Source organism: Oncorhynchus clarkii, chromosome 33 (genome assembly GCF_045791955.1).
Source record: "Oncorhynchus clarkii lewisi isolate Uvic-CL-2024 chromosome 33, UVic_Ocla_1.0, whole genome shotgun sequence".
NCBI lineage: Eukaryota > Metazoa > Chordata > Actinopteri > Salmoniformes > Salmonidae > Oncorhynchus > Oncorhynchus clarkii.
In genome coordinates, this window is record NC_092179.1 from 145114 (window position 1) to 170000 (window position 24887).

The 24887-nt window shown below is 41.8% G+C and overlaps 1 protein-coding gene across 13 annotated transcripts in view; it reads left to right on the plus strand.

Moving 5' to 3' along the window:
- The first annotated feature begins 2608 nt into the window (after positions 1-2608).
- The window catches only part of LOC139393152 (protein IWS1 homolog), a 35738-nt gene continuing 13459 nt past the window's right edge, over positions 2609-24887 (plus strand). For 3 of the 13 annotated variants that reach the window (XM_071141530.1, XM_071141528.1, XM_071141540.1), the window contains exons 1-10: positions 2630-2675; positions 2957-3003; positions 4846-4931; positions 5298-5847; positions 17296-17358; positions 17695-17893; positions 19219-19276; positions 21871-21986; positions 22100-22250; positions 22338-22420. In XM_071141530.1, the coding sequence (XP_070997631.1) occupies positions 2961-3003; positions 4846-4931; positions 5298-5847; positions 17296-17358; positions 17695-17893; positions 19219-19276; positions 21871-21986; positions 22100-22250; positions 22338-22420 (1349 nt within the window). In that variant the 5' untranslated portion in view covers positions 2630-2675; positions 2957-2960. Of the gene's footprint in view, positions 2676-2927; positions 3004-4845; positions 4932-5297; positions 5848-17295; positions 17359-17694; positions 17894-19218; positions 19277-21870; positions 21987-22099; positions 22274-22337; positions 22421-24887 lie in introns of those variants that run through there. The other 10 variants (XM_071141533.1, XM_071141536.1, XM_071141542.1 and 7 more) reach the window with 7 other exon arrangements.

The following is a 24887-nucleotide window of genomic DNA, read 5'->3' on the forward strand; positions in this document are numbered from 1 at the left end:
CAGGCAGACTAAATAACTTTTTTGCCCGCTTTGAGGACAATACAGTGCCACTGACACGGCCTGCAACGAAAACTTGCGGTCTCTCCTTCACTGCAGCCGAGGTGAGTAAGACATTTAAACGTGTTAACCCTCGCAAGGCTGCAGGCCCAGACGGCATCCCCAGCCGCGCCCTCAGAGCATGCGCAGACCAGCTGGCCGGTGTGTTTACGGACATATTCAATCAATCCCTATACCAGTCTGCTGTTCCCACATGCTTCAAGAGGGCCACCATTGTTCCTGTTCCCAAGAAAGCTAAGGTAACTGAGCTAAACGACTACCGCCCCGTAGCACTCACTTCCGTCATCATGAAGTGCTTTGAGAGACTAGTCAAGGACCATATCACCTCCACCCTACCTGACACCCTAGACCCACTCCAATTTGCTTACCGCCCAAATAGGTCCACAGACGATGCAATCTCAACCACACTGCACACTGCCCTAACCCATCTGGACAAGAGGAATACCTATGTGAGAATGCTGTTCATTGACTACAGCTCGGCATTCAACACCATAGTACCCTCCAAGCTCGTCATCAAGCTCGAGACCCTGGGTCTCGACCCCGCCCTGTGCAACTGGGTACTGGACTTCCTGACGGGCCGCCCCCAGGTGGTGAGGGTAGGCAACAACATCTCCTCCCCGCTGATCCTCAACACTGGGGCCCCACAAGGGTGCGTTCTGAGCCCTCTCCTGTACTCCCTGTTCACCCACGACTGCGTGGCCACGCACGCCTCCAACTCAATCATGAAGTTTGCGGACGACACAACAGTGGTAGGCTTGATTACCAACAACGACGAGACGGCCTACAGGGAGGAGGTGAGGGCCCTCGGAGTGTGGTGTCAGGAAAATAACCTCACACTCAACGTCAACAAAACTAAGGAGATGATTGTGGACTTCAGGAAACAGCAGAGGGAACACCCCCCTATCCACATCGATGGAACAGTAGTGGAAAGGGTAGCAAGTTTTAAGTTCCTCGGCATACACATCACAGACAAACTGAATTGGTCCACTCACACAGACAGCATTGTGAAGAAGGCGCAGCAGCGCCTCTTCAACCTCAGGAGGCTGAAGAAATTCGGCTTGTCACCAAAAGCACTCACAAACTTCTACAGATGCACAATCGAGAGCATCCTGGCGGGCTGTATCACCGCCTGGTACGGCAACTGCTCCGCCCTCAACCGTAAGGCTCTCCAGAGGGTAGTGAGGTCTGCACAACGCATCACCGGGGGCAAACTACCTGCCCTCCAGGACACCTACACCACCCGATGTCACAGGAAGGCCATAAAGATCATCAAGGACATCAACCACCCGAGCCACTGCCTGTTCACCCCGCTATCATCCAGAAGGCGAGGTCAGTACAGGTGCATCAAAGCTGGGACCGAGAGACTGAAAAACAGCTTCTATCTCAAGGCTATCAGACTGTTAAACAGCCACCACTAACATTGAGTGGCTGCTGCCAACACACTGACACTGACTCAACTCCAGCCACTTTAATAATGGGAATTGATGGGAAATGATGTAAATATATCACTAGCCACTTTAAACAATGCTACCTTATATAATGTTACTTACCCTACATTATTCATCTCATAGGCATACGTATTTACTGTACTCTATATCATCGACTGTATCCTTATGTAATACATGTATCACTAGCCACTTTAACTATGCCACTTTGTTTACATACTCATCTCATATGTATATACTGTACTCGATACAATCTACTGTATCTGCCTATGCTGCTCTGTACCATCACTCATTCATATATCCTTATGTACATATTCTTTATCCCCTCACACTGTGTACAAGACAGTAGTTTTGGAATTGTTAGTTAGATTACTTGTTGGTTATTACTGCATTGTCGGAACTAGAAGCACAAGCATTTCGCTACACTCGCATTAACATCTGCTAACCATGTGTATGTGACAAATAAATTTGATTTGATTTTGATTTGATGTACATTTACAAACCAAAAAAACCCTGTCTTACCCTACAAAAATAAATTGAGCTGTATTTTAAGACCGTTAAATACTCTACTAACAAAAAAGCTGTTAGAATTGTAAGTGTATGTATGTCCCTTAAGGTCCTTGTGTAATTGTAATGTGATATTATACCCCCTAGCTCGATTGTCCATTGTTTATAATTTATATATACTTGTGTTCCCTCATGTACTTTCTGTATTGATTTGTTGTTAATAAAAAAAAGACAACATATATAGTAAAGTTTGCTTAACTATATATCTTTGTCTGTCGTGACTACAACCAACACAAAGCATATTGAAACAGCTACTATGCTGTTGTTGTCTTAGGTCTATCTTTATGTCGTGTTGTGGTGTCTTGTGATCTGTGTTTTGTCCTATATTTTATTTTTTAATCCCAGCCCCCGTCCCTGCAGGGTGCCTTTTGCCTTCTGGTAGGCCGTCATTGTAAATAGTGAATTTGTTCTTAACTGACTTGCCTAGTTAAACAAAGCTTACATAAAAAATAAAAAAATACAACAGAAGTACCAAAGAATTGCCATGCAAGTAAAGACGCATAGGAACTACGTATATCGAAGCGCGACCAAAACTAAACGCATGCGCATATGACGGCCCCAGTCGTTTGACACCATTTGAAACATCGCAGGACTGTTTTTCTTCAGGTACTTACTAATGTTGATCAATTAGCTATTGTTTTAATTTGTTGACCTGCATGGTACACTATCATTGCTGGCTAGCTTTCTGACCAGATGGTATTAGTTAATTAGCTAGATCTTGACGTTCAAGTTGTGGTTGCTAACTACCTAGCAGGTTGGCCTATTATTTTGTCGTTGCAGATTTCTTGTTTCAGAACTTATATGTTCTCATTGATTTAATAAACACAGATGATATTGATTAATCGGCGAGCCTAAGTACTGAGCTGATTGTCCATAGTGTTTTTCAGACAAATGGATGGCGAAGAGGACGAATTCTTCTCCGGGAACCACTCTGGTAAAAACTGCTTTGATTCCGCCTCGGCGGGGGCTAGCTTGCCAGCTAGGTCCTATTGGTTTGTTGTTTACTGTACCAGCAACGAGTTGTCTGTTCTTTCGTGTATTTATTATGGTTCCCCGCAAGGCAGGTCTTACAGGCCTAGTTTTGTCGCTTCTGGACTACTGGTCAGTTGCCACAAAGAAGAACTTGGGAAAATTACAACTGGCCCAGAACAGGGCAGCACGGCCGTACCTTAAATGAATAATACGCATGTCAATAACGCGTGGCTTCATTTGTAGTGTTGTGGTGGGTTTTTCTTAACTTTTTACTATTTTCTACATTGTATAATAATAGTGAAGACATCATAACTATTAAATAACACATATGAAATCATAGAGCAACCAAAAATATATATTTATATGTGAGATTCTTAAAATAGCCATCCTTTGCCTTGATGACCGCTTTGCACACTCTTGGCATTCTCTCAACCAGCTTCACCTGGAATGCTTTTCCACCAGTTTTGAAGGACATCCCACATATGCTGAGCACTTGTTGGCTGCTTTTCCTTCTCTCTGCGTTCCGACTCATCCCAAACCATCTCAATTGGGTTGAGGCCCGGCGATTGCGGAGGCCAGGTCATCTGGTGCAGAACTCCATCACTCTCCTTCTTGGTAAAATAGCCCTTAAACAGCCTGGAGGTGTATTGGGTCATTGTCCTGTTGAAAAACAAATGATAGTCCCACTAAGCCCAAACCACATGAATGGCATATTGCTGCAGAATGCTGTGGTAGGCATGCTGGTTAAGTGTGCCTTGAATTCAAAATAAATCAGACGGTGTCACCAGCAAGCACCCTCACACCATAGCACCTCCCCCTCTATAATTTACGGTGGAAAATACACATGCGGAGATCATCTGTTGACCCACACCGCGTCTCACAAAGACACAGCAGTTGGAACCAAAAATCTCACATTTGGACTCCAGACCAAATGACAAGTTTCCACCGGTCTAATGTCAATTGCTCATGTTTCTTGGCCCAAGCAAGTCTCTTCTTCTTATTGGTGTCCTTTAGTATGGTGTTCTTGGCAGCAATTTGATCGTGAAGGTCTGATTCACAGTCTCCTCTGGACAGTTGCTGTTGAGATATCTGTTACTGGAACTCTGAAGCATTTATTTAGGCTGCCATTTCTGAGGCTGGTAACTCTAATGAACTTATCTTCTGCAGCAGAGGTAACTGGGTCTTCCATTCCTGTGGCGGTCCTCGTGAGAGCCTGTTTTGTCATAGTGCTTAATGATTTTTACGACTGCATTTGAAGAAACGTTCAAAGTTCTTGACATTTTCCAGATTGACTGATCTTCTTGTCTTAAAGAAATGATGGACTGTTGTTTCTCTTTGCTTATTTGAGCTGATCTTGCCATAACTGGACATGGTATTTGACTAAATATGGCTATCTTCTTTATACAAAAATATGTAATGATGAAGTCAGTCTCTTTGAGCCATGAGTGATTGACATGTGTATTATTCATGTTAACTCTGCATGTACATTTTAAGGGCCAGCCGTGCTGCCGTGTCCTGGGCCAGTTGTAATTTTCCCAAGTTCCTCTTTTTGGCACCTGACCACACAACTGGGCAAAAGTCCAGGATCAACAAAACTCAGGGCCTGGAGGGCCTGCCTAGTTGATATTCTTGTTAACAAGGCAGCGCAGCGCTTTAGTATGGGCAGACCTCTCCCCGTCTGAGCTACTGTTGCATCAATATTATTGTTTACATTGTCGGCATGCCCATTGTATATGATACCAATAGTTGTAAACATTCATTCTGGAATACCAAAAAATGTGTTGGTTGTGTCCTGGTCTTGTAGATGGTGGTGGCACCCCTGTACAGGACGAAAATGCTCCCGGTTCAGATGCGGAAGAGGAGACGAGGAATGAGTCGTGCCACTCAGAGGTAAGGGGATTGTCATCTAAGCAAGACGTGTTCAACACCAGTCTAGTGTGGTGGTCAAACCCTCTTGATTTCCCAACCATCTTGCACATACTGATTAACATTTTAAAAATATGTATAATATCCCAGGGCTCTATGCAGACCTTTTTTTACAAGGAAAAATGGAGGTGCACACAGACATTTAGGAGCACAATAAAGCTAGAATACTTAATTTTTCTAGGCGCGTTGGTGCTCCTAAATTAAAATGTCAGATCGCACAGCAAAATATTTAGGCTCATATGCAAGTTAAATGGTGGCACTGTAGAACCCTGTATCTATCCTAACCTTAGACTTATAAAGCATTTTATATTTCCACTTTTTGTTATGCAGGATGAGAATAGTCATGGTGAGGGAGCAGCTCAGGCCATGGAGACAAATGGTTTGGCCAGTGGGTCAGACAACGAGGGCCACAAAAGGGAGGACAGTGACTCTGAGGAGGAGGCACCAGTCAAACGCAGCACCTCAGACATAGAGTGCACCCCCCCAACCAAACGCAGAGGCAGCAACTCGGACATTGAGGGGCCCCCAATCAAACACAGAGGCTGCACCTCTGACATGGAGGAGAAAGAAACCAAGCAGGCTGCAGCCGGGAGTGACTCTGAGAACGAGGATCAGCCCCCGTCTCCAGCACGGAGCAGACACTCAAATGCACGCAGTGATTCTGAGACTGAGGTGCCTGAACACAAAGCGCAGATCAAGTCTGATGGAAAGGAGGAGGAGTGCGGTGAGAAGAAAGGGAAGTGGAAGGCTGTAATGCATTCCGACAGTGAGGATGAGGTGGAGGCTCGGTCAGTGAAAGCAGCTGCAGGCAGTGGCCAGGAGAAGGATAGTCCCGCAAAACGGGTGGTGGACGATAGTGAGGATGATGACGCAATGCCAAGTAGGTGCCATCTACATCAGCGTATTGGGATGGGGGAAAACAGTTTACTCCTGATAAGTACACAATCAATCAATCTACTGATCCCTATTCGAATATATTTTCTATTCGCTTTCTCCAGATATCGGCATGCTCTGGATTAGTACACACATTCATACTACAACCGTTCAAAGTTATAGCACTATATCAAGTAGGGGTGGGACATTAAGTGAAATTCAGAAGATAAAAACGTTTTACAAAATGAATCACTAAACTACCACTAACAGGTCCCGATCATCATAAAGGGGGAAATTAAACATACCTAACACAACAATACTTTAATGTTAGTAGGATATGCATCTTTCAAATTATTTACATTTTAGTAATTTAGCAGATGCTCTTATCAAGAGCGACTTACAGTAGTGAGTGCATACATTTTTCATACTGGTCCCCCGTGGGAATCGAACCCCCAACCCTGGCAGTGCAAGTGCCATGCTGCACCAACTGAGCCATCCCAGACTGCCACAGTTATAAAGCGTTCTGCATGTCATTGTCATTCACAGTTGGGAAAATGGCAGAGAGTGAGACAGTGAAGCGAGAGCAACAAAGTCCTGTATGGCAATACTTTGAAAAGTTAAATGAGAAAGTTGTGTAATGCAAACTTTGAGGTGGAATTGAGTTCTAGTGGCAGTACACGTGTCAGGTGCAATGCTGATGGGAGGCACTGTGAGACCCAACCTGTTGCTTGCAGCAGTGCGATTAGGGACAGAGATGATTGCAGTTGATATGCAGCCCATGTCAATGGTAGAGGATGTCGGCTTCAATGTTGCCTTAATGGCATGTAGAGCCAGACTACAAGATGCCAAACTGTGAATGTCTGGATGTAGAAATTGTATAATGATTGCTCTGTAGGTACAAAGTGCAAGCTCTCAAACACCAGATTGTTGGAAGTTTATGAACACGCTGTCACACATCACTGCAACGAGCCATCACATTGAGAAGTGCGAACAGGCACACAGCAGAGAATTGGTGCAGTAAGCCCTACCAGACGGCGCTCACAGTAGTAAGGTGAGCGCCTTCTGGTAGGGTTTCCACTAGTTCACAAAGTCATTATTGTCTATATTGTAAAAATGCATAAAAATAAAACCAATAACCAATAATCTTGTATTTTCAGCTGTTTTGAAGCTGGTGTACAAAACTAAAGGTAAAAGTCGCAAAAACAAAACTTAAGCATAGAAACTTAAGCATAGAAATAGCGCATACAGAACGAATCTACTTCTCCTTAAACTTGCTTTCAATAAGAATTACAGATCTATAACTCACATTTCTATGTGAAATTTGTTTGTGTCGCACAAAAAGTTAAACATTGCTGCTTTAATAACCTCTTTGTGCTAGGGGGCAGTATTTTGACATCTGGATGAAAAGCGTGCCCAAAGTGAACTGCCTGTTACTCGGGCCCAGAAGCTAGGATATGCATATAATTTTATAAAGTTTCTAAAACTGTTAAAATAATGTCTGTGAGTATAACAAAACTGATATGGCAGGCGAAACCCTGAGGACAAACCATCAAAAAATAATAATAATTCGGCCTACTACTGTTTCCAATGGAACTGCCAGATTGCAGTTCCTAGGACTTCCACTAGAATTTGTAGTTTTTCTAAGTGGCTCCCATTTTGGCTGTAGTGTTTTCATGCGCGTGGATGAGAGCGCGTTCTTTGTTGTTTATCTCCTGTAAAGACAATAACGATTCTCCGTCTTAATGTATTGTTTATTTATGTATTAGAGTACCTGAGTTTTGATTATAAACGTTGTTTGACTTGTTTGGAGAAGTTTATTGGTAAAGTTTGGGATTCATTTTGTATGTGTTTTGAAGGAGGGAAACCGGTGGATTATTGAATGAAGCGTGCCAGCTAAACTTGAGTTATTTATCAAACAAAAGGACCATTTGTGCTGTAGCTGGGACCTTTTGGAGTGCCAACAGAAAAAGATCTTCAAAGGTAAGGCATTTATTATATCGTTATTTCTGACTTTCGTGGCACACCTGGCTGGTTGAAAAATGTTTTTCATGCTTTTGTATACGCGGTGCTGTCCTCAGAGAATCGCATGGTGTGCTTTAGCCGTAAAGCCTTTTTGATATCTGACACAGAGGCTGGATTAACAAGAGGTAAGAAGTTAAGAGAGGTTGTATAAATAGGCGGGGTTTATGACTCTGTGGCTGTGGTAACTAGTGACGACCGTCTGGTCGAACTGGATTGCGGTAGATTGAACTGCATTGCCCCTTAGTGGTCATACGGAGGACCATATCTGAATAGTGAAGTCACATAAATCATAAAATTTTCTTATCATTTAACGATTAATAAATGGCAGTTTAAACATTAACCACATTTTTTACATTTGTCACATGCGTCGTTCCCCGGTTCAAATGTTTAAACGTTGTGGTTATTTCCACGTGTAGCAGAGAAATAACAACAAATAAGGCACTGACTGATAGCTGTTAGCTAGTATGCTAACCGTAGCTAGCTAATTCAAGTTATGTGAGCACCATTTCAGTTAAGACGGGCAATACTGAAAGTCAGATGAAAAATTATTATTTCAGAAAGACTACCTGTCGAGATGAGTTTCAGCAAAACCATGCCTATACAAGATGTTGACGCTTTTCTGACTTTTTGATAATGTCTGACTTTTGTTGTTGTCTTGTCTGACTTTTGACCCTTTGATAATTCCAGCGACCCTGTTGGATTCCAGACGTCATTAATATGTGGATATGCACACGGACATGATCAAAAAGCTATATTTGCTCAAAAAGCTACAGTGGGGCAAAAAAGTATTTAGTCAGCCACCAATTATGTAAGTTCTCCCACTTAAAAAGATGAGAGGCCTGTCATTTTCATCATAGGTACACTTCAACTATGACAGACAAAATGAGGAAAAAAATCCAGAAAATCACATTGTAGGATTTTTAATGAATTTATTTGCAAATTATGGTGGAAAATAAGTATTTGGTCAATAACAAAAGTTTATCTCAATACTTTATTTACCCTTTGTTGACAATGACGGAGGTCAAACGTTTTCTGTAAGTCTTCACAAGGTTTTCACACACTGTTGCTGGTATTTTGGCCCATTTCCTCCATGCAGATCTCCTCTAGAGCAGTGATGTTTTGGGGCTGTTGCTGGGCAACACAGACTTTCAACTCCCTCCAAAGATTTTCTATGGGGTTGAGATCTGGAGACGGGCTAGGCCACTCCAGGACCTTGAAATGCTTCTTGCGAAGCCACTCCTTCGTTGCCCGGGCAGTGTGTTTGGGATCATTGTCATGCTGAAAGACCCAGCCACTTTTCATCTTCAATGCCCTTGCTGATGGAAGGAGGTTTTCACTCAAAATCTCACAATACATGGCCCCATTCATTCTTTCCTTTACATGGATCAGTCGTCCTGGTCCCTTTGCAGAAAAACGGCCCCAAAGCATGATGTTTCCACCCCCATGCTTCACAGTAGGTATGGTGTTCTTTGGATGCAACTCAGCATTCTTTGAGTTTTTACCAATAAGTTATATTTTGGTTTCATCTGCTGGACATGTACTGGCTTAAGCAGGGGGACACGTCTGGCACTGCAGGATTTGAGTCCCTGGTGGCCTAGTGTGTTACTGATGGTAGACTTTGTTAGTCCCAGCTCTCTGCAGGTCATTCACTAGGTCCCCCCCGTGTTCTTGTGATCATTTTGACCCCACGGGGTGAGATTTGCAGATTCAGTCTTCCCAGCCTGGTGCAGGTCTACAATTTTGTTTCTGGTGTCATTTGACAGTGGAGGACAGAGGAGCCTCTTAAAACCTCTTGAGGATAGGGCGAAGCTAGCGTCTCAACTGGCCAATTTCCAGGGGAAATGCAGAGCGCCAGATTCAAATAAAATGCTATAAAATTCGAACTTTCATTAAATCACACATGTAAGATACTCATTTAAAGCTACACTCGTTGTGAATCCAGCCAACATGTCAGATTTAAAAAATGCTTTTCGGCGAAAGCTTAAGAAGCTATTATCTGATAGCATGCACCATCTGCACCAGTAGTAAACAAAAGAGCTAGCGTAGCAGACTCTGCACAAAACGCATGCATTACCTTTGACGATCTTCTTTTGTTGCCACTTCAATATGTCCCATAAACATCACAATTGGTCCTTTTGTACGATTAATTCCATATATATCGAAAATTTCCATTTATAAAGCGCTTTTGATCCATAAAAAACAGCTTAGAAAAACGCAACGTCACTACAAAATAGTTCAAAAGTTGCCTATAAACTTTGCCAAAATATTTCAAACTACTTTTGTAATACAACGTTAGGTATTTTTATACGTTAATAATCGATCAAATTGTAGATGGGGCAAACTCCAAACACGACATCATTGGACAGTAAATTAGACGAGGTGCGATCACGAATATCCTACCAATGGGACATCAAAAACTGTAATATCTTATGTTTCACGGAATTTGGCTGAATGATGACATGGATATTCAGCTAGCGGGATATATGCTGCACTGGCAAGATGGAACAGCACACTCTGGTAAGACGAGGGGTGTGGTCTGTGCATATTTGTAAACAGCTGGTGCACGAAATCTAAGGAATTCTAGATTTTGCTCTCCTGAAGTAGAGTATCTTGTGATAAAATGCAGGCCACACTATTTGCCTAGAGTTTTCAGCTATACTTTTCGTGGCTGTTTATTTACCACCACAGACTGATGCTGGCACAAAGACCGCACTCAGTTAGCTGTATAAGGATATAAGCAAACAGGAAACCGCGCACCCAGAGGCAGCGCTTCCAGTGGCCGGAGACTTTAATGCAGGGAAACTTGAATCAGTTCTACCTAATTTATTTCAACATGTTAAATATGCAACCAGAGGGGAAAACAAATCTAGATCACCTGTACTCCACACACACAGAATTCTATCCTCCTGATTACTGCTTACAAGCGAAAATTAAAGCAGGAAGCACCAGTGACTCGGTCTATAAAAAAGTGGTCAGATGAAGCCGATGCTAAACTACAGGACTGTTTTGCTATCACAGACTGGAACGTGTTCTGGGATTCTTCCGGTGGCATCAGTCACTGGCTTTATCAATAAGTGCATCGAGGACGTCGTCCCCACAGCGACTCCGTACATTTGACCTAAACTATTTTCAGGACAGACATTTCAGCTCATGAACAAAAAAATGGTACTCGCGGTTTGCTGCACGCACAATAAATATTAGACAGTATGTCTCTTGTTCTAACCACTTAGCTCGATAGTTAACTAGCAATCCAAATGCCCAACTGCAGAGCATTTAGCACATTTTAGACTGTTAACTAACTGTTAACCCAGTTAACAGGTACCTATTAAGCCCATTCTGGACTTTTTGCATTATATTCAATATTTGTATGTAAGTAAAGTCATTAAACTTCACGAGAGATTCACTTTTCTTATAAAATTAGGGCTGCATATGTTAGAAATATCTAAACTAAGATTTTGGAACGCACAAATGTGCACAAAGCGGGCAGTTCGGTTTTGTCACTTCAAGCCCAAATATGTCATACTTTGACTAAAACAGTGACTTGCATTGTTGTGCAACATCATGGGTAAGCTCTGGCCATTGTCTTTCAGCTTGAAAAAGTGGATTTCTAAAGGAGTGGGTGTTTTAAGATTTGAGTTCATCGGCCGTCGGAACCCCAAACCAATGAATCTCCGGTTCGCATATTACTTTCTACCTTCTGAAACCTTTTCTTGTTGTGACAGCTGATGTGTCCTCTCTTTCAGTGTTGAATTAACCATGTAACTGCGTTGGGGTTGACCCCTTTAGTCGGTTGTTTGGTCAATAGGCTGTTGGTCAATCGAGATGTCAATAAAGCATATAGCAAAAAAAAAAAAAGATGATTGATTTCACACCTGTGTTAGTGGACTAATCCATTGTGGAGGCTGTGGGGATGTCAGTCAATCACTCGAAGACATGTGCTACTGAAATTGTATGTGGTGATAATAACAATTGGTGCAAAACTAATACAAATATTATTTTATAACAAATGCACTTTCTCCCTCGTTGTGGATAGAGGTCGCTCTCCATGGTTCTGAAACATCAGTGCACTGTTGAAATGGCGCCTTATCCTAGACCATGTTGCTTGCTATGTGCATAATAGCAAAGTTGACCAGCATACTGGTTTTGAGAACAATGGAGGCAGCAGCAGATTATAGAAAAGGTCTATAATCAATAGCCTAACTGTTAAATGTGCCTGGCTTTAGAAGTCATCAATATATCTACAGAAATAAGACAGATCCTGTTTCTGTTGCCTGTCAGTGTTTAATAGCTTACTGATTCCGTGAGCACCAAGCCTCACAACGACATGTCAAGAAAACAATTTCACTAATTTGGCTGTTTTTAATCTTTGCTTTGCTGTAATGGAAGCTTTACACTGATTTTTTGTTAATTATTTAGGTTTGTTTACACTGCTCCAAATATTTATTACAACAATAACGCTCCTTTTTCTTGATCTCCTTATATTACTATTATTAAGTAATGTCATTTATCATTAGTAGGCTTAGTATAGAAGCCTTGTATAACCTTAATGGAGCTGTAGGCCTAAGAGCAAATCCGGTTTAGTCTTAATACTGTAACTTGTTTAGATTTCAGCCAGTCATTTATTTGTTAATGGCATCACACAGCATACGAGTCATTCATGATTGAAATGCAATCAAGCATTTTAGTTTTTAAATCAAATAAAGCAAGCCTTGAATAATTTTCTTAAACAATAAATAAACCGTTCCATTTCGGAAATTGCATTCACCAATGAATGCGACTTTTTTTTGTCTTTGCTGTAACAAAGGATAAAAAAAACTTAAACGGACTCTCTGGTACACTAATTAATTTAGTGTTTACATTGTTCCAAACTGTCAGAAATGATATTGTAATCTATACCTTTGGCGCACACAATATGCACGCAGCGCTTGCTCCTTACCATCTTTTTCTTGATCTCCAATATTTTCCATAACTAATCACATTTTATTCCACACATCTGACTTTACCTCCTGAGCAACATTCCCCCTTTTCAAGTTTATTTGTCACATCCGCGTCCATTTTGCTGTCACGTGTTATGGTGTTCAGAGTTTGTTATAAACAATTTATTGATGTGATTATATGTTATAGGTCAGGCCCTATTCGGATGGGATTAGTTTTACTGTGGGAAGTTGTGGTGTTTGTGTACATAATTACCCATCTGTAATTTTAGTCGTGTCTGATACTGTCATGTCAGTATTTTTTTTTACATGGCAGCAGAGTAACAATTTCAGCCAGAATAACTTTTTGGGCTAACTCCTAGTCCCGTGCAAATCGATATCCCTGTGTTTTGAGAGCGATGTCTGAGTTTGCCAAGTGTTTGTCACGGTTTGTGCAAGAAACAATAACTGATTCGATAAATTGAACTAAGTGCTACGCATAAGCTATATATGAATGGCCTACATGTAGCCTATCAACTTTCACAGTGAATGCTTTTGTTTGTTTTGTGCATATAAATGTAATATTGCCGAATGCGGCAGTAAAAATACTTTGCCTATTTAACGTAACCCTTGTTGTTAATAGATCGCAAAGCAGCATACAACTCACCTAAACGGTTGGAAATAAGTAAACTTCATCCATAGCCTTAGCTCAAATCTGAAGGCCGGGGTGCATTTAGGACCTACTGCGGATCGCAAAAATATGCTATTGATTATGATCACACTTCCTCAATTCAAATATTATGGTGACACCAAGCTTGCATTATCATTGTTGCCCTATCACCTGGACATGTTGAAATACTATCTTAATGCCTAGAATAAAAACTTCCAGGCTTCCGTCATAACTGTCAATTGATTGAAAAAATATAAATAATTACAGGGGGCAGGTTGGAAAAATCGAACCCTGTTCGAATTGTCCTCTGGAACCCTGTTCTCTTTTGTCCTCTGGAATAACGGCCATTCTGGAGTAGTAATTAAATAACCAAAAATCTCTAGTAATACTAGTCCACTGCGAATAGTTATTCGGTCACGTGCACGTGATGCATATATGTGTCAAGTAAAGAGGGCAAGGGTTGAGGGACTAGGGAATGTTTTTCCTAAACAAATTAAGGATTTCGGTAACAACTTTTCAGTCAATTTGTTGTAATTATGTTGCAGCTTTAGCAACACGGTCAGCGTGATAAACACTTTGATGTTCTTTGGTGGTTGCTGCAGCATGGAGAGAGACAATGGGTGCTAGTCAGTCACTTGCCGTCTTTTTTATTTATAACTTATTTTTTTAAATAGGACAGTAAGTCTAAATCAATTGCTGGTCGGACTCCCTCTAGTCATTTGTGTCTTAAATATTTCATCAAACCGGGTACTTAAAGCATCAAACAAGCTCAGTGAATATAGTTGATTTGATTAAAACGCGCATATGGAAAATCATGTTTCAACATTTCGACCACGGAAATCTAATTCGCATTAGTCTATGGAAAGAAGAGACAGACGCACACGATGATGTTGTCCATTTTCACCCCTGTCGTAGAAATTCAGTACTGAGAGAGACTTGGTCATTTCTTCAAACAATCATCTTTATTTAATATCGATTCATTATTGTAATAATGAAACAGTCAGCCCAACAGTCTTGTTCTGACTGTTAGGCTGAGAGCCTAACTGGAAATAAAAAAACAGATATTATATAGGACCTAAAAATGCTTAGTCACAATGGTTCTATTTCCCATAAGCCACCTTGGTTATCTACACAGGATGGTGTTTTACCCAACCCGGATTAGTTTCCCAGGTGCCAGGAAGATGAGACAATGAGGCATTGTTCTAAACTATTCCAGGCTATCTCGGGTCACACACACACCACATCTTGTCCTATGGAATGCCAGCGTTTACGTTTTTATCACCAACATCAGTAGTCAGCTTGAAGCTATCTCCAGTAAAACCCCTGTCCTCAACACCCAGACTAGCTGCAGGGTGCTGAAGTGGAGACCATAAAGCACAGTATTAGCAGGACAGAAATGCCTTACTGTTTGTTAAGAAAATAATTTTTACATATCCAACAAATAAGGTGAATACATAATTTTTCTATCACAACCCCACAAGTGTCTTGGGACTCATCTGAAGTCGGTTCAGCCTACATGCCAACTTCTGTCTGTAGCGTCCAAACACACACGGGCCCCTTTTTGGAAAAGTGACTCTCACGAACACATACAGTACCTGTCAAAACTCATTCCAGGGTTGTTTTTTAAAATATATTTTCTACATTGTAGGATAATAGTGAAGACATTAAAAATATGAAATAACATATGGAATCATTTAGTAACCAAAAAAGTGTTAAACAACTCAACATATATTTGAGATTCTTCAAAGTAGCCTCCGTTTGCACACTCTTGGCATTCTCTCAACCAGTTTCATGATATAGTCACCTGGAATGCATTTCAATTAAAAAGCGTGCCTTGTTAAAGTTCATTTGTGGAATTTCTTTCCTTAATGTGTTTGAGCCATTCAGTTGTGTCAAGGTAGGGTTGGTATACAGAATATGGCCCAATTTGGTAAAAGACCAAGTCCATATTATGGCAAGAACAGCTCAAATAAGCAAACAGAAATGACAGTCTATCATTACTTTAAGACACAAAGGTCAGTCAATCCGGAACATTTCAAGAACTTTGAAAGTTTCATCAGGTGCAGTTGCTAAAACCATCAAGTGCTATGATGAAACTGGCTCTCATGGGAACAGCCACAGGAATGGAAGACCCAGCGTTATCTCTGCTGCAGAGGATAAGTTCATTAGAGGTAACTGCACCTCAGATTGCGGCCCAAATCAATGCTTCACAGAGTTCAAGTAAGAGACACATCTCAACATCAACTGTGTCCTTGATCTGATGAGTTGGTTTCAACCGCTGTGTCTTTGTGAGATGCAGAGTAGGTGAACGGATGATCTCCGCTTGTGTGGTTCTCACCGTGAAGCATGGAGGTGGTGGTGTGGGGGTGCTTTGCAGGTGACACTGTCAGTGATTTATTTAGAATTCAAGGCACACTTAACCAGCATGGCTACCACAGCATTCTGTAGTGATACACCATCCCATCTGGTTTGTGCTTAGTCCCACTATCATTTGTTTTTCACCAGGACAATGACCCAAAACACACCTCCAGGCTGTGTAAGGGCTATTTGGCCAAGGAGAGTGATGGAGTGCTGCATCAGATGGCCTGGCCTTTACAATCACCCGATCTCAACCAAATTGAGATGGTTTGTGATGAGTTAGTCCGCAGAGTGAAGGAAAAGCAGCCAACAAGTGCTCAGCATGAAGTATTGTTGAGTGTGAAAAACCCAGCAGTGTTGCAGATTATGACACACTCAAGCTGGTGCCCCTGGCACCTATTACCATATCCTGTTCAAAGGCCCTTAAATATTGTCTTGGCTAGATTGCGGGGTGGTAGATGCCCAGTCTCCCGTATATCTCAGCTCAGGTGTCTGCATACACCATAGACACATACTTGTCACAGACACGCCTTGGTTTTACTGCCCATTGGGGACCAAACATTTATTCCCATTCAAAATCCTATTTTCCTTAACCCCTAACCGTAAAAAATAACCCTATTTGTATCCCTAAACCTAAAGGCGTTAGCATGCCAGGCGAACCAAACGAGTGTGCTCGCATACTACCTTAAAAGTCCTTCGTTTGAAAAACTGTAAGAAATATAGTACTGTGTCAATTTTTTGATGCCATAGCCAGTATACATACACTTCCTCAAAATAGTCAGAATGAATCTAAGATGACTCAAGAAATGTCATACTTTGTTTTAGCAGAGGAGATCTTAGTTGTGCAATTTTACATCTAAGATGTTTGCAGTATTTCTCAATTAAAAAATGTGCATGAAAACAAGTCCTCTTGTTGAAAGACAACAGACTTTATTGAATAATCTGTACTGTTGACCAATCACCGACGAAGGGGCATAGACTTCGGCTATCAATTCTGGCTTGCCTCAAATTTTTTGTTTGTGCCCGAACAGCCGAGAAAAGCCTTACTGAAGTCCAAATCGAACAAACATGTTTTATTTTGGGGACTGGCGAAATGTCTCGTTTTAAATATATATACATTTTTTTTTTAAATCCCCCTTGTTTTACTATCCTTGTGAGGACTTTTGGAACCCAAAATGATAGTGAAGTTAGACCACACAAATTCAGCTCAGACAGACACAGGCAGGCGTCAGCTTGGACAGATCCAGCTCAGAGGTCCAACTCATTCATGTACTCTATCAGCAGCATATTTTAATTTAGAATGGACAATTAATGTGTTTATGCAAGAAATGTTAGGGCATTGAATCAAAATGAATCGCACCAAATTGTTTCAAAATGTATTGTTACTTTTCTCAATGAAAGATGCACATCCCTGCACTGTATCTATCAGGTCTCTAACTCCATCTGTTGGTTTCTTAATGTGATTTTGTTGAATGTGTATGTGCTGTTACAGTGAAGAGGAAGAAAGCCATCCTGTCAGACAGTGAAGATGAGGAGGAAAAGGCTGACGAACCAGGTAAAATGAAAGACCGGCAGCTGGACCAGTGCAATTGGGTGGCTCTGGTCAAAAGTAATGTACTGTATGGGGAATAGGGTGCCATTTAAGATACTCACCATATCTTGAAGTCTATGATGGTTAGCGAATGTGTGGAGATTAAGGCTGCATCTTAAATTACTCCATAGTGTACACTGTGGTGTGTTAGGTCTATGTATTTTTTTATTGAGCTGCTCTGTTGGCCAGGTCTCACTTGTAAAAGAGGTCTTCTGACCTCAATCGGACTTCCTAGATAAATAGTTGTGGTCAGAGCCGTGGGGCTCTATGATCATAATGATGGTGACTCCTCTTCCTCAGCGTCGAAGAAGAGCCGCACCGTGTCTGACGACGAGAACTCTGACAGTAACGCAGGCTCAGAAGCGCCCGACAAAACCATGGCCAAACTGCGGGAACTGGGCTCAGAAAGCGAAGACGAGGATGATGGACAGAAGGCGACAGGAGGGAAGGATGAGAAAACACTGTTTGGTAGCGACAGCGAATCAGGTGACGAGGAAGAGTAAGTATTCCGATCCCTACACTCACACTTCGTTTGAGTTTTGAATTTCCTTATATAAATGAGAATTTGCCGTTTGCTTTTTACTAACTTTGTCATTCTTTCTGTAATGATAGCACTGTACAAGGTATTATTGTTATTTTTATTCTGTAACTTGACATAAATAAAATTGTATTGGATTTTGGATTTTTCACATGCTTCATAAACAACAGGTGAAATGCTTACTCACGGGTCATTTTCAAACAATGTAGAGTTAAAGACAGATTACAAAAAACTCTATTAAAATAGTGACACAAGGAATAAATACACAGTGAGTAACAAATAACAATGAGTAAAAATAACAGGGAAGTACCAGTACCGAGTCGCTGTGCTGGTGTATGAGGTGGTTATTATTGTTATACCTTTATTTGAAACAAGGAACACAGACTGAGACCAAGGTCTCTTTTACAGCTGAGCCCTGCGTATACATGTTTACACATACAGTTTTGGTACAATGATTAAGAAATTACACAAGACAAACAAAGCGATCACAGATAACATTAAAAAAAAAATACAGTAGCAGATTGTTACACACAGGTTATTCCGCTAATAGCACAAGAACTTGCATTACCTGAATCAGTTGCAAGCAATACAAAAATAAAAATCCTCCAATAATTGTTTAAAATGGGCAAGGGGGACAAGTCTCAAGTTTAAGTTTAGTCTGCAGGCTATTCCATAAGCAAGGAGCATAACAGGAAAAGGCAGCCATACCCAACTCTGTGGAGATCGCAGGGGCGTCACTTGTAAATCCTTGCTTGAGACCTGGTTTTATGAATGATAGTTATAATGTTGATGAGTGATGATACGGTAGTTTATTCAGAATTGCTTTATAGACACACGAGAGCATGTTGTTCTCGTCTCATGGACAGCGACGTCCAACCCACATTTTGATATAAATCACAGTGGTGAGTTCTGTAGCTAGCACCCGTAATAAACCTAAGTGCGCAGTGATAAGTAGCATCCAGCGATTTAAGTGTGGATGCCGTAGCATGCATGTAGATGATATCCACATAATCTAATACAGACATAAAAGTAGCTTGCACAATTTGTCTTCTATTTGTAGAGGACAAACATGTCCTGTTTCTATAGAAACAGCTTGACTTCTATCCTTTAGATAGTCATGAAACCAACGACAGGCTTCCGATCCCAGTCCTATTAATGACAGCTTACCCAAAAGTATCGCATTGTCTGCAGTACATGTGATACATATGTACTGAAAGGGTGCGTAAGTATTCTAGACTGTATGGTTGGTTCTGATTTGTAGGGTTCCTATGCTCTCTCTCATATAGGAAAATGATTGCAGACATTTTTGGTGACTCAGGTGATGAAGAGGAGGAAGAGTTTACGGTGAGTTTTACTAACTTTACAAATCAAATTTCAAAAGTTTGGACACATACTCATTCCATGGTTTTTCTTTATTTTTACTATTTTCGCCTCCCGAGTCCGTACGGGAGTTTCAGCGATGGGACAAAACTGTAACTACCAATTTGGATATCACGAAATTGGGTAGAAAATGGGGTATAAATAAATAAACAGCCTTGATGGCCTTAATGTAGTTTTCAGTCTCTCAGTCCCAGCTTTGATGCACCTGTACTGACCTCGACTTCTGGATTATAGCGGTGTCCACAGGCCGTGGTTCGGATGGTTGATGTACTTAATGATCTTTTTGGCCTTCCTGTGAAGGTGCTGTAGGTGTACTGGAGGGCAGGTAGTTTGCCCCTGGTGATGCGTTGCGGGCGGTGCAGGTCCTGTACCAGGTGGTGATACCCAGCAGAGGGGAGCACGCACCTATCTGGACTGGATGCTCTCAATTGTGCATCTGTAAAAGTTTGTGAGGGCTTTAGGGGCCAAGCCACATGTCTTCAGCCTCCTGAGGTTGAAGAGGTGCTATTGCGGTGTCTTCACCACACTGTATGTGTGGGTGGACCATTTCAGATCGTAAGTGATGTATACGCCGAGGAACTTGAAGCTTTCCACCTTCTCTACTGCGGTCCCGTCGATGTGGATAGGTGCGTGCTCCCCTCTGCTGTTTCCTGAAGTCCACGATCAGCTCCTTTTGTTTTGTTGTGAGAGGTTATTTTCCTAGCACCACTCTCCCAGAGCCCTCACCTCAACCCTGTAGGCTGTCTCATTGTTGGTAATCAGTCCTACTACTGTTGTGTCGTCTGCAAACTTGATAATTTGAGTTGGAGGCGTGCGTGGCCATGCAGTCGTGTGTGTGTGTGTGAACAGGGGGTACAGAAGGGCGCTGAGCACACACCCTTGTGGGGCCCCTGTGTTGAGCATCAGCAAAGTGGAGGTGTTTACTACCTTCTCCACCTGGGGGCGGTTCATCAGGAAGTCCAGGACCCTGTTGCACAATTTTATTCGACACATGCTTCGTAAACAAAAGTTAAATGCTTACTCACGGGCCCTTCCCAACAATGCAGAGAAAGAAAATAGAGAAATAATCTAAACGTAATAACACACCATTATAAATACACAGTGAGTAATGATAACTTGGTGTACCAGTGATGTTGTTAGACTTGCCCCAAACATGTTTTGTAATCAGGACAAGACAAAAAATTGTCCTTTGCCTTTTTTTTTGCAGTATCACTTTATAGTTCCTTATTGCAAACAAGTTTTGGAATATTTGTATTCTCTACAGACTTCATTTTCACTCTGTCATTTAGGTTAGTATTGTCGAGCAATTGCAATGTTTATCCATCCTCAGTTTTCTCCTATCACAGCCATTAAGCTATGTACCTTTTGTAGCCTTTGGTCTCATGGTGAAATCACTAAGCCTTTTTCTTTCTCACCGGCAAATGAGTTAGGAAGGATGCCTGTATCTTTGTAGTGACTGGGTGTATTGATACACCATCCAAAGCGTAATTAATAACTTCATCATACTGAAAGGGATATTCAGTGTCTGCTTTTTTTCCTCCACATCTACCAATAGATGCACTTCTTCTTTGCGAGACATTGTAAAACCTCCATGGTCTTTGCTTGGAATTCACTACTCGACTGAGGGAATTTACAATTATTTGTTTATTGGGTACTCATAAATTGTTAACCACTGTTATTGCACACAGAATAAGTCTATGCAACTTCTGTGACTTGTTAAGCAAATTCTTACTCCTGAACGTATGTAGACTTGCCATAACAAAGCGGTTGAATACTTAGTGACTCAAGGCATTTCAGCTTTAACATTTATTTTTTGTTTATTTCTAAAAAATAAAATTACACTTAGACTTTGTGGTAGCTATTTGGTTAACTATTTAACAAACTATTTAGCAGTCTCATGGCTTGGGTGTAGAAGCTATTCAGGGTCCTGTTTGTTCTAGCATCGTTACCGCATGCCCTGCGGTGGCACAGAGGAACAGTCTATGACTTGGGTGGCTAAAGTTTGTACATTTTTAGGACCTTTCTCTGACACCGCCTGGTGTAGATGTACTGGACCGTATGCACAACAGAGGGTAGCCACTTGCGGGTCAGATGTCAAGCAGTATGTTGTCTTGCTGTTCTGCCTCCTCTCCTAGTGTTCTGTTTCCATTGGTCCCGCTAGCAATCCTACCCCTGCACTTTTTTACAGATCTTAAAGTACTGGACAAGTGAGAGCTAGCCATAAAGCATATTTATCCTATAACTTGTATTATTCAGGAACATAAAATACAGTCAAAAATGAGAGAAATACTGTGAAATTGTTTTTTTTGACCATATCCAGTCCTTTCAGATCTGTGAACATCAAGGGTCCCAATCACAGATTAAGCTTGTCCTGGACTAAAAAGCATTCTTAATGGAGAATCTCCATTGAAATGGCTTTTAGTCCAGGATTAGACTTAATCTGTCTGGGGAAACTGCCCCCAAATGTTTAGGGACTTTTGGGAATTGTCCAGGCACCGAAACTATACCTCATCTTTGATTCCCGATCAAAACGACTGATGTTGTTTCTGCACCAATAGGGTTTCAATCAGGAGGATCTGGAGGGGGATAAGAACCAATCACAGGCCTCAGCAAAGAAAGCAATGGAAGACGACTCGGACTCTGACGAGGGCGTGGACAGGGGTGGTGTCCAAGAGTGAGTATCTCATGAAGTCTTTGTCAATATTTTCAATCAATCGATTTCCTCTTGCCACTATACTTTAATTCTATAGTGGAGGCATGGCTAACTGGCTGACTGTCTCTATTCAGCACCAGCTTCATGTCAGACTTTGACGTGATGCTGGCTCGTAAGAAGGCCCAGAGTGGGAAGCGACGACGGAACCGCGACGGGGGAACGTTCATAAGTGATGCTGATGATGTGGTCAGTGCCATGATCACCAAGATGACAGAGGCTGCAGAGGTGATGTTCAGGCCCCAAACTGTGTATGTGTTCTGTCAGCTCTTCAATGCAGATGCGGGTGTACCATTCTAACTGTGTGATTTACAGGAGGACAGAACACTGAATGCTCAGAAGAAGCCAGCCTTAAAAAAGCTGACCCTCCTCCCCACTGTAGTTATGCACCTGAAAAAGTGAGTCCATCTATGGCTCTCGATACTACCACAAGCATAGTCTATATTCATTGACTTTACAAAACATTAGGAACTTTCCATGACAATGACCAGGTGAAAGATGTGATCTCTTATTGATGTCACTTGTTAAATCCACTTCAATCAGTGTTGATGAAGGGGAGGAGACCGGTTAAAGAATCATTTCTAAGTCTTGAGACATGGATTGTGTGTGTGTTCCATTGAGGGTGAATTAGCAAGACCTAATATTTAAGTGCCTTGGAATGGGGTATCGTAGTAGGTTCCAACCTCCCAAGGCTGTTCTGAAGGATGGCTGTAGTCTTCTTTTTTTTTTTTTGACTGTTAACTATAAACTTGATTTCCTCTAGCCTTGTCTACAAGGCTTCCTGCCACCAAATGCGCCTTGGTTGGGTGTTGTACAGCCCAACTTTGAATTCTGCATGACAAGCCAGGGGTTATGCGTTTGCTTGTTGTTGAACAGCAAATTACACATGCTCTGAGCACTCTGTCGGTGGATGCACCACCCCCTTCCTTCCAGCTCCCCATCTCCCTCTCATGCGGAGTCTGACTCGCTAGTAGGCCTACAGTGGGGGTGCTGGTGGTGATGCTGAACTGGTGGGATTAGCAGCACTGCAAGCTAAGAGGCATTGCCATCAGGAACAGTTTGCCTCTCATGCCTCTCCTCCGCACTGACCGATCTCAGGCTCGTTCTCTGGATTTTCGGACTTGGAAAATGTCATCAACCTTGATTGCCTTTTCTTATCAATTAAAAAAAAAAAATTGGCTTTCCCACATTTCAAATTCAGTAGGGAGACGACTGGCCTAGACAACGTGACGTGATTTACGTAGGGACCTCTTCACCAGCTGATCACCACTACCATGACCTGTGTCAGGATCAGTTACTTCCAACACTGGCCCTCCCCATAACCTCTATGTACAAATAATAGCGCAAGTCTGGGATCAATGTGGCAGGATGGAATGCTTACACAAAAGGATCACCCTGCATTTACTTGATGGTCTTTCTGGGGGGCAGGGGAAGTGATTTTAACCCTGATCGCTTTTATTAGAATGTCTACAGTGCAAACAGTGAAACAATTAATAAATCATGCCGCGAGAGGTACCGGATCGGGGAAATAAGTGTCGGAACAAACAGAGTCCAATCTGAGCAGTGCCGGATCCTGTTCAAATTAAGCACTAGCTTTATGTTTTGATTTTTATGTTTTTTGCGCAGGCTGTACACACTTCATTAGTCTCTCATTCAATTTGACAAGCGCTTGATAATGCCTCGAATTTCACGGCGGCATCCCCTCTGTGGCTGTAATGCCCCCTAAAAAATCCATGCCTTTTGCAGCCACTGGCCGTTGTGCCCTTGGCCTGGAGTGCTGCGTTGTGCCCCTCTCACTGAGCACTATACACTCCTAAGCACCTCTCACTCAGATGGCTCTCCATCGGGTGATCGGATCTTTCTCACAGGCTACAAGTGAAGGGACACATCGGGGACGCAACTGCGCGCATCCTTATGCAATTCCGAGATGCAAATGGAAGACTGTCCAAATGTTACTTTTCGTCAGCCAACAAGATGAGTAGGCCTAAAAGAACAGCAAAAGCACTAGCCTATGTCAATCTACTAACCCCCATAATACAGAAGTTGACCTGTTCTGTACGATAAATAAATATTCCAAACATAGTCTGGGACAGTTGTGGGACACTATAGATCCCAAATTAATACAACCCCACTAGCATCAAAAAAAGCTTTTTTATGCAATGTGGCTGACGCAACAAATCAGAACATTTAGCTTAAATTGTTGATAAACTGAGGCTATTTCTTCACATTATAAGCAGAGCAGTGTGTACATGGCAGTAGGCTATAAGCGTGAATGTTCCATTACCCGAAAACACCATTATCAAAGGTGACCGCAAAGGTGATTATACATGTAATGCTTTTATTATAACGGTGCGTTTTTATGGTAAATTCTAACCCAAACTTGAATCTCACATGCTGCTTAAGTGTGCCAGTTAAGCTCTAAACACCTTGAAAAGCAGATTAATGTGCTTCATTTTAAGAAGTTATTTGTTCACTTTAGTTGTGATACAAACCTTATCAAAACATATAGGTCTATGGGCTAGGCTACATGAGGTGTGCGACTATGATTCGAACGGCATTGTTTCTTATGCTGGGCATCATTCACAAGTGATAGTTTAATAGGCTAATATTGTCACCTATTGTTGATTTTAATCTGGTCTTTACATATACAAAATTCTGTATGTGTGAAATTTATTTTGATTTAGAATGGACACTTATCATGCACCTGTCTCAAAACAGGCAGCGGGTTAAAATACATGTAATCTATGCACTTAAATAGCAAATGGAGGATGCTTTTCCGGTGGATAATTTTCATGCCAGCCAGGTAGGCTTTACTCCTGTTGTGAAGATAAACAATGTGCTTCCATTGCTATAGAAGGCTTAGGG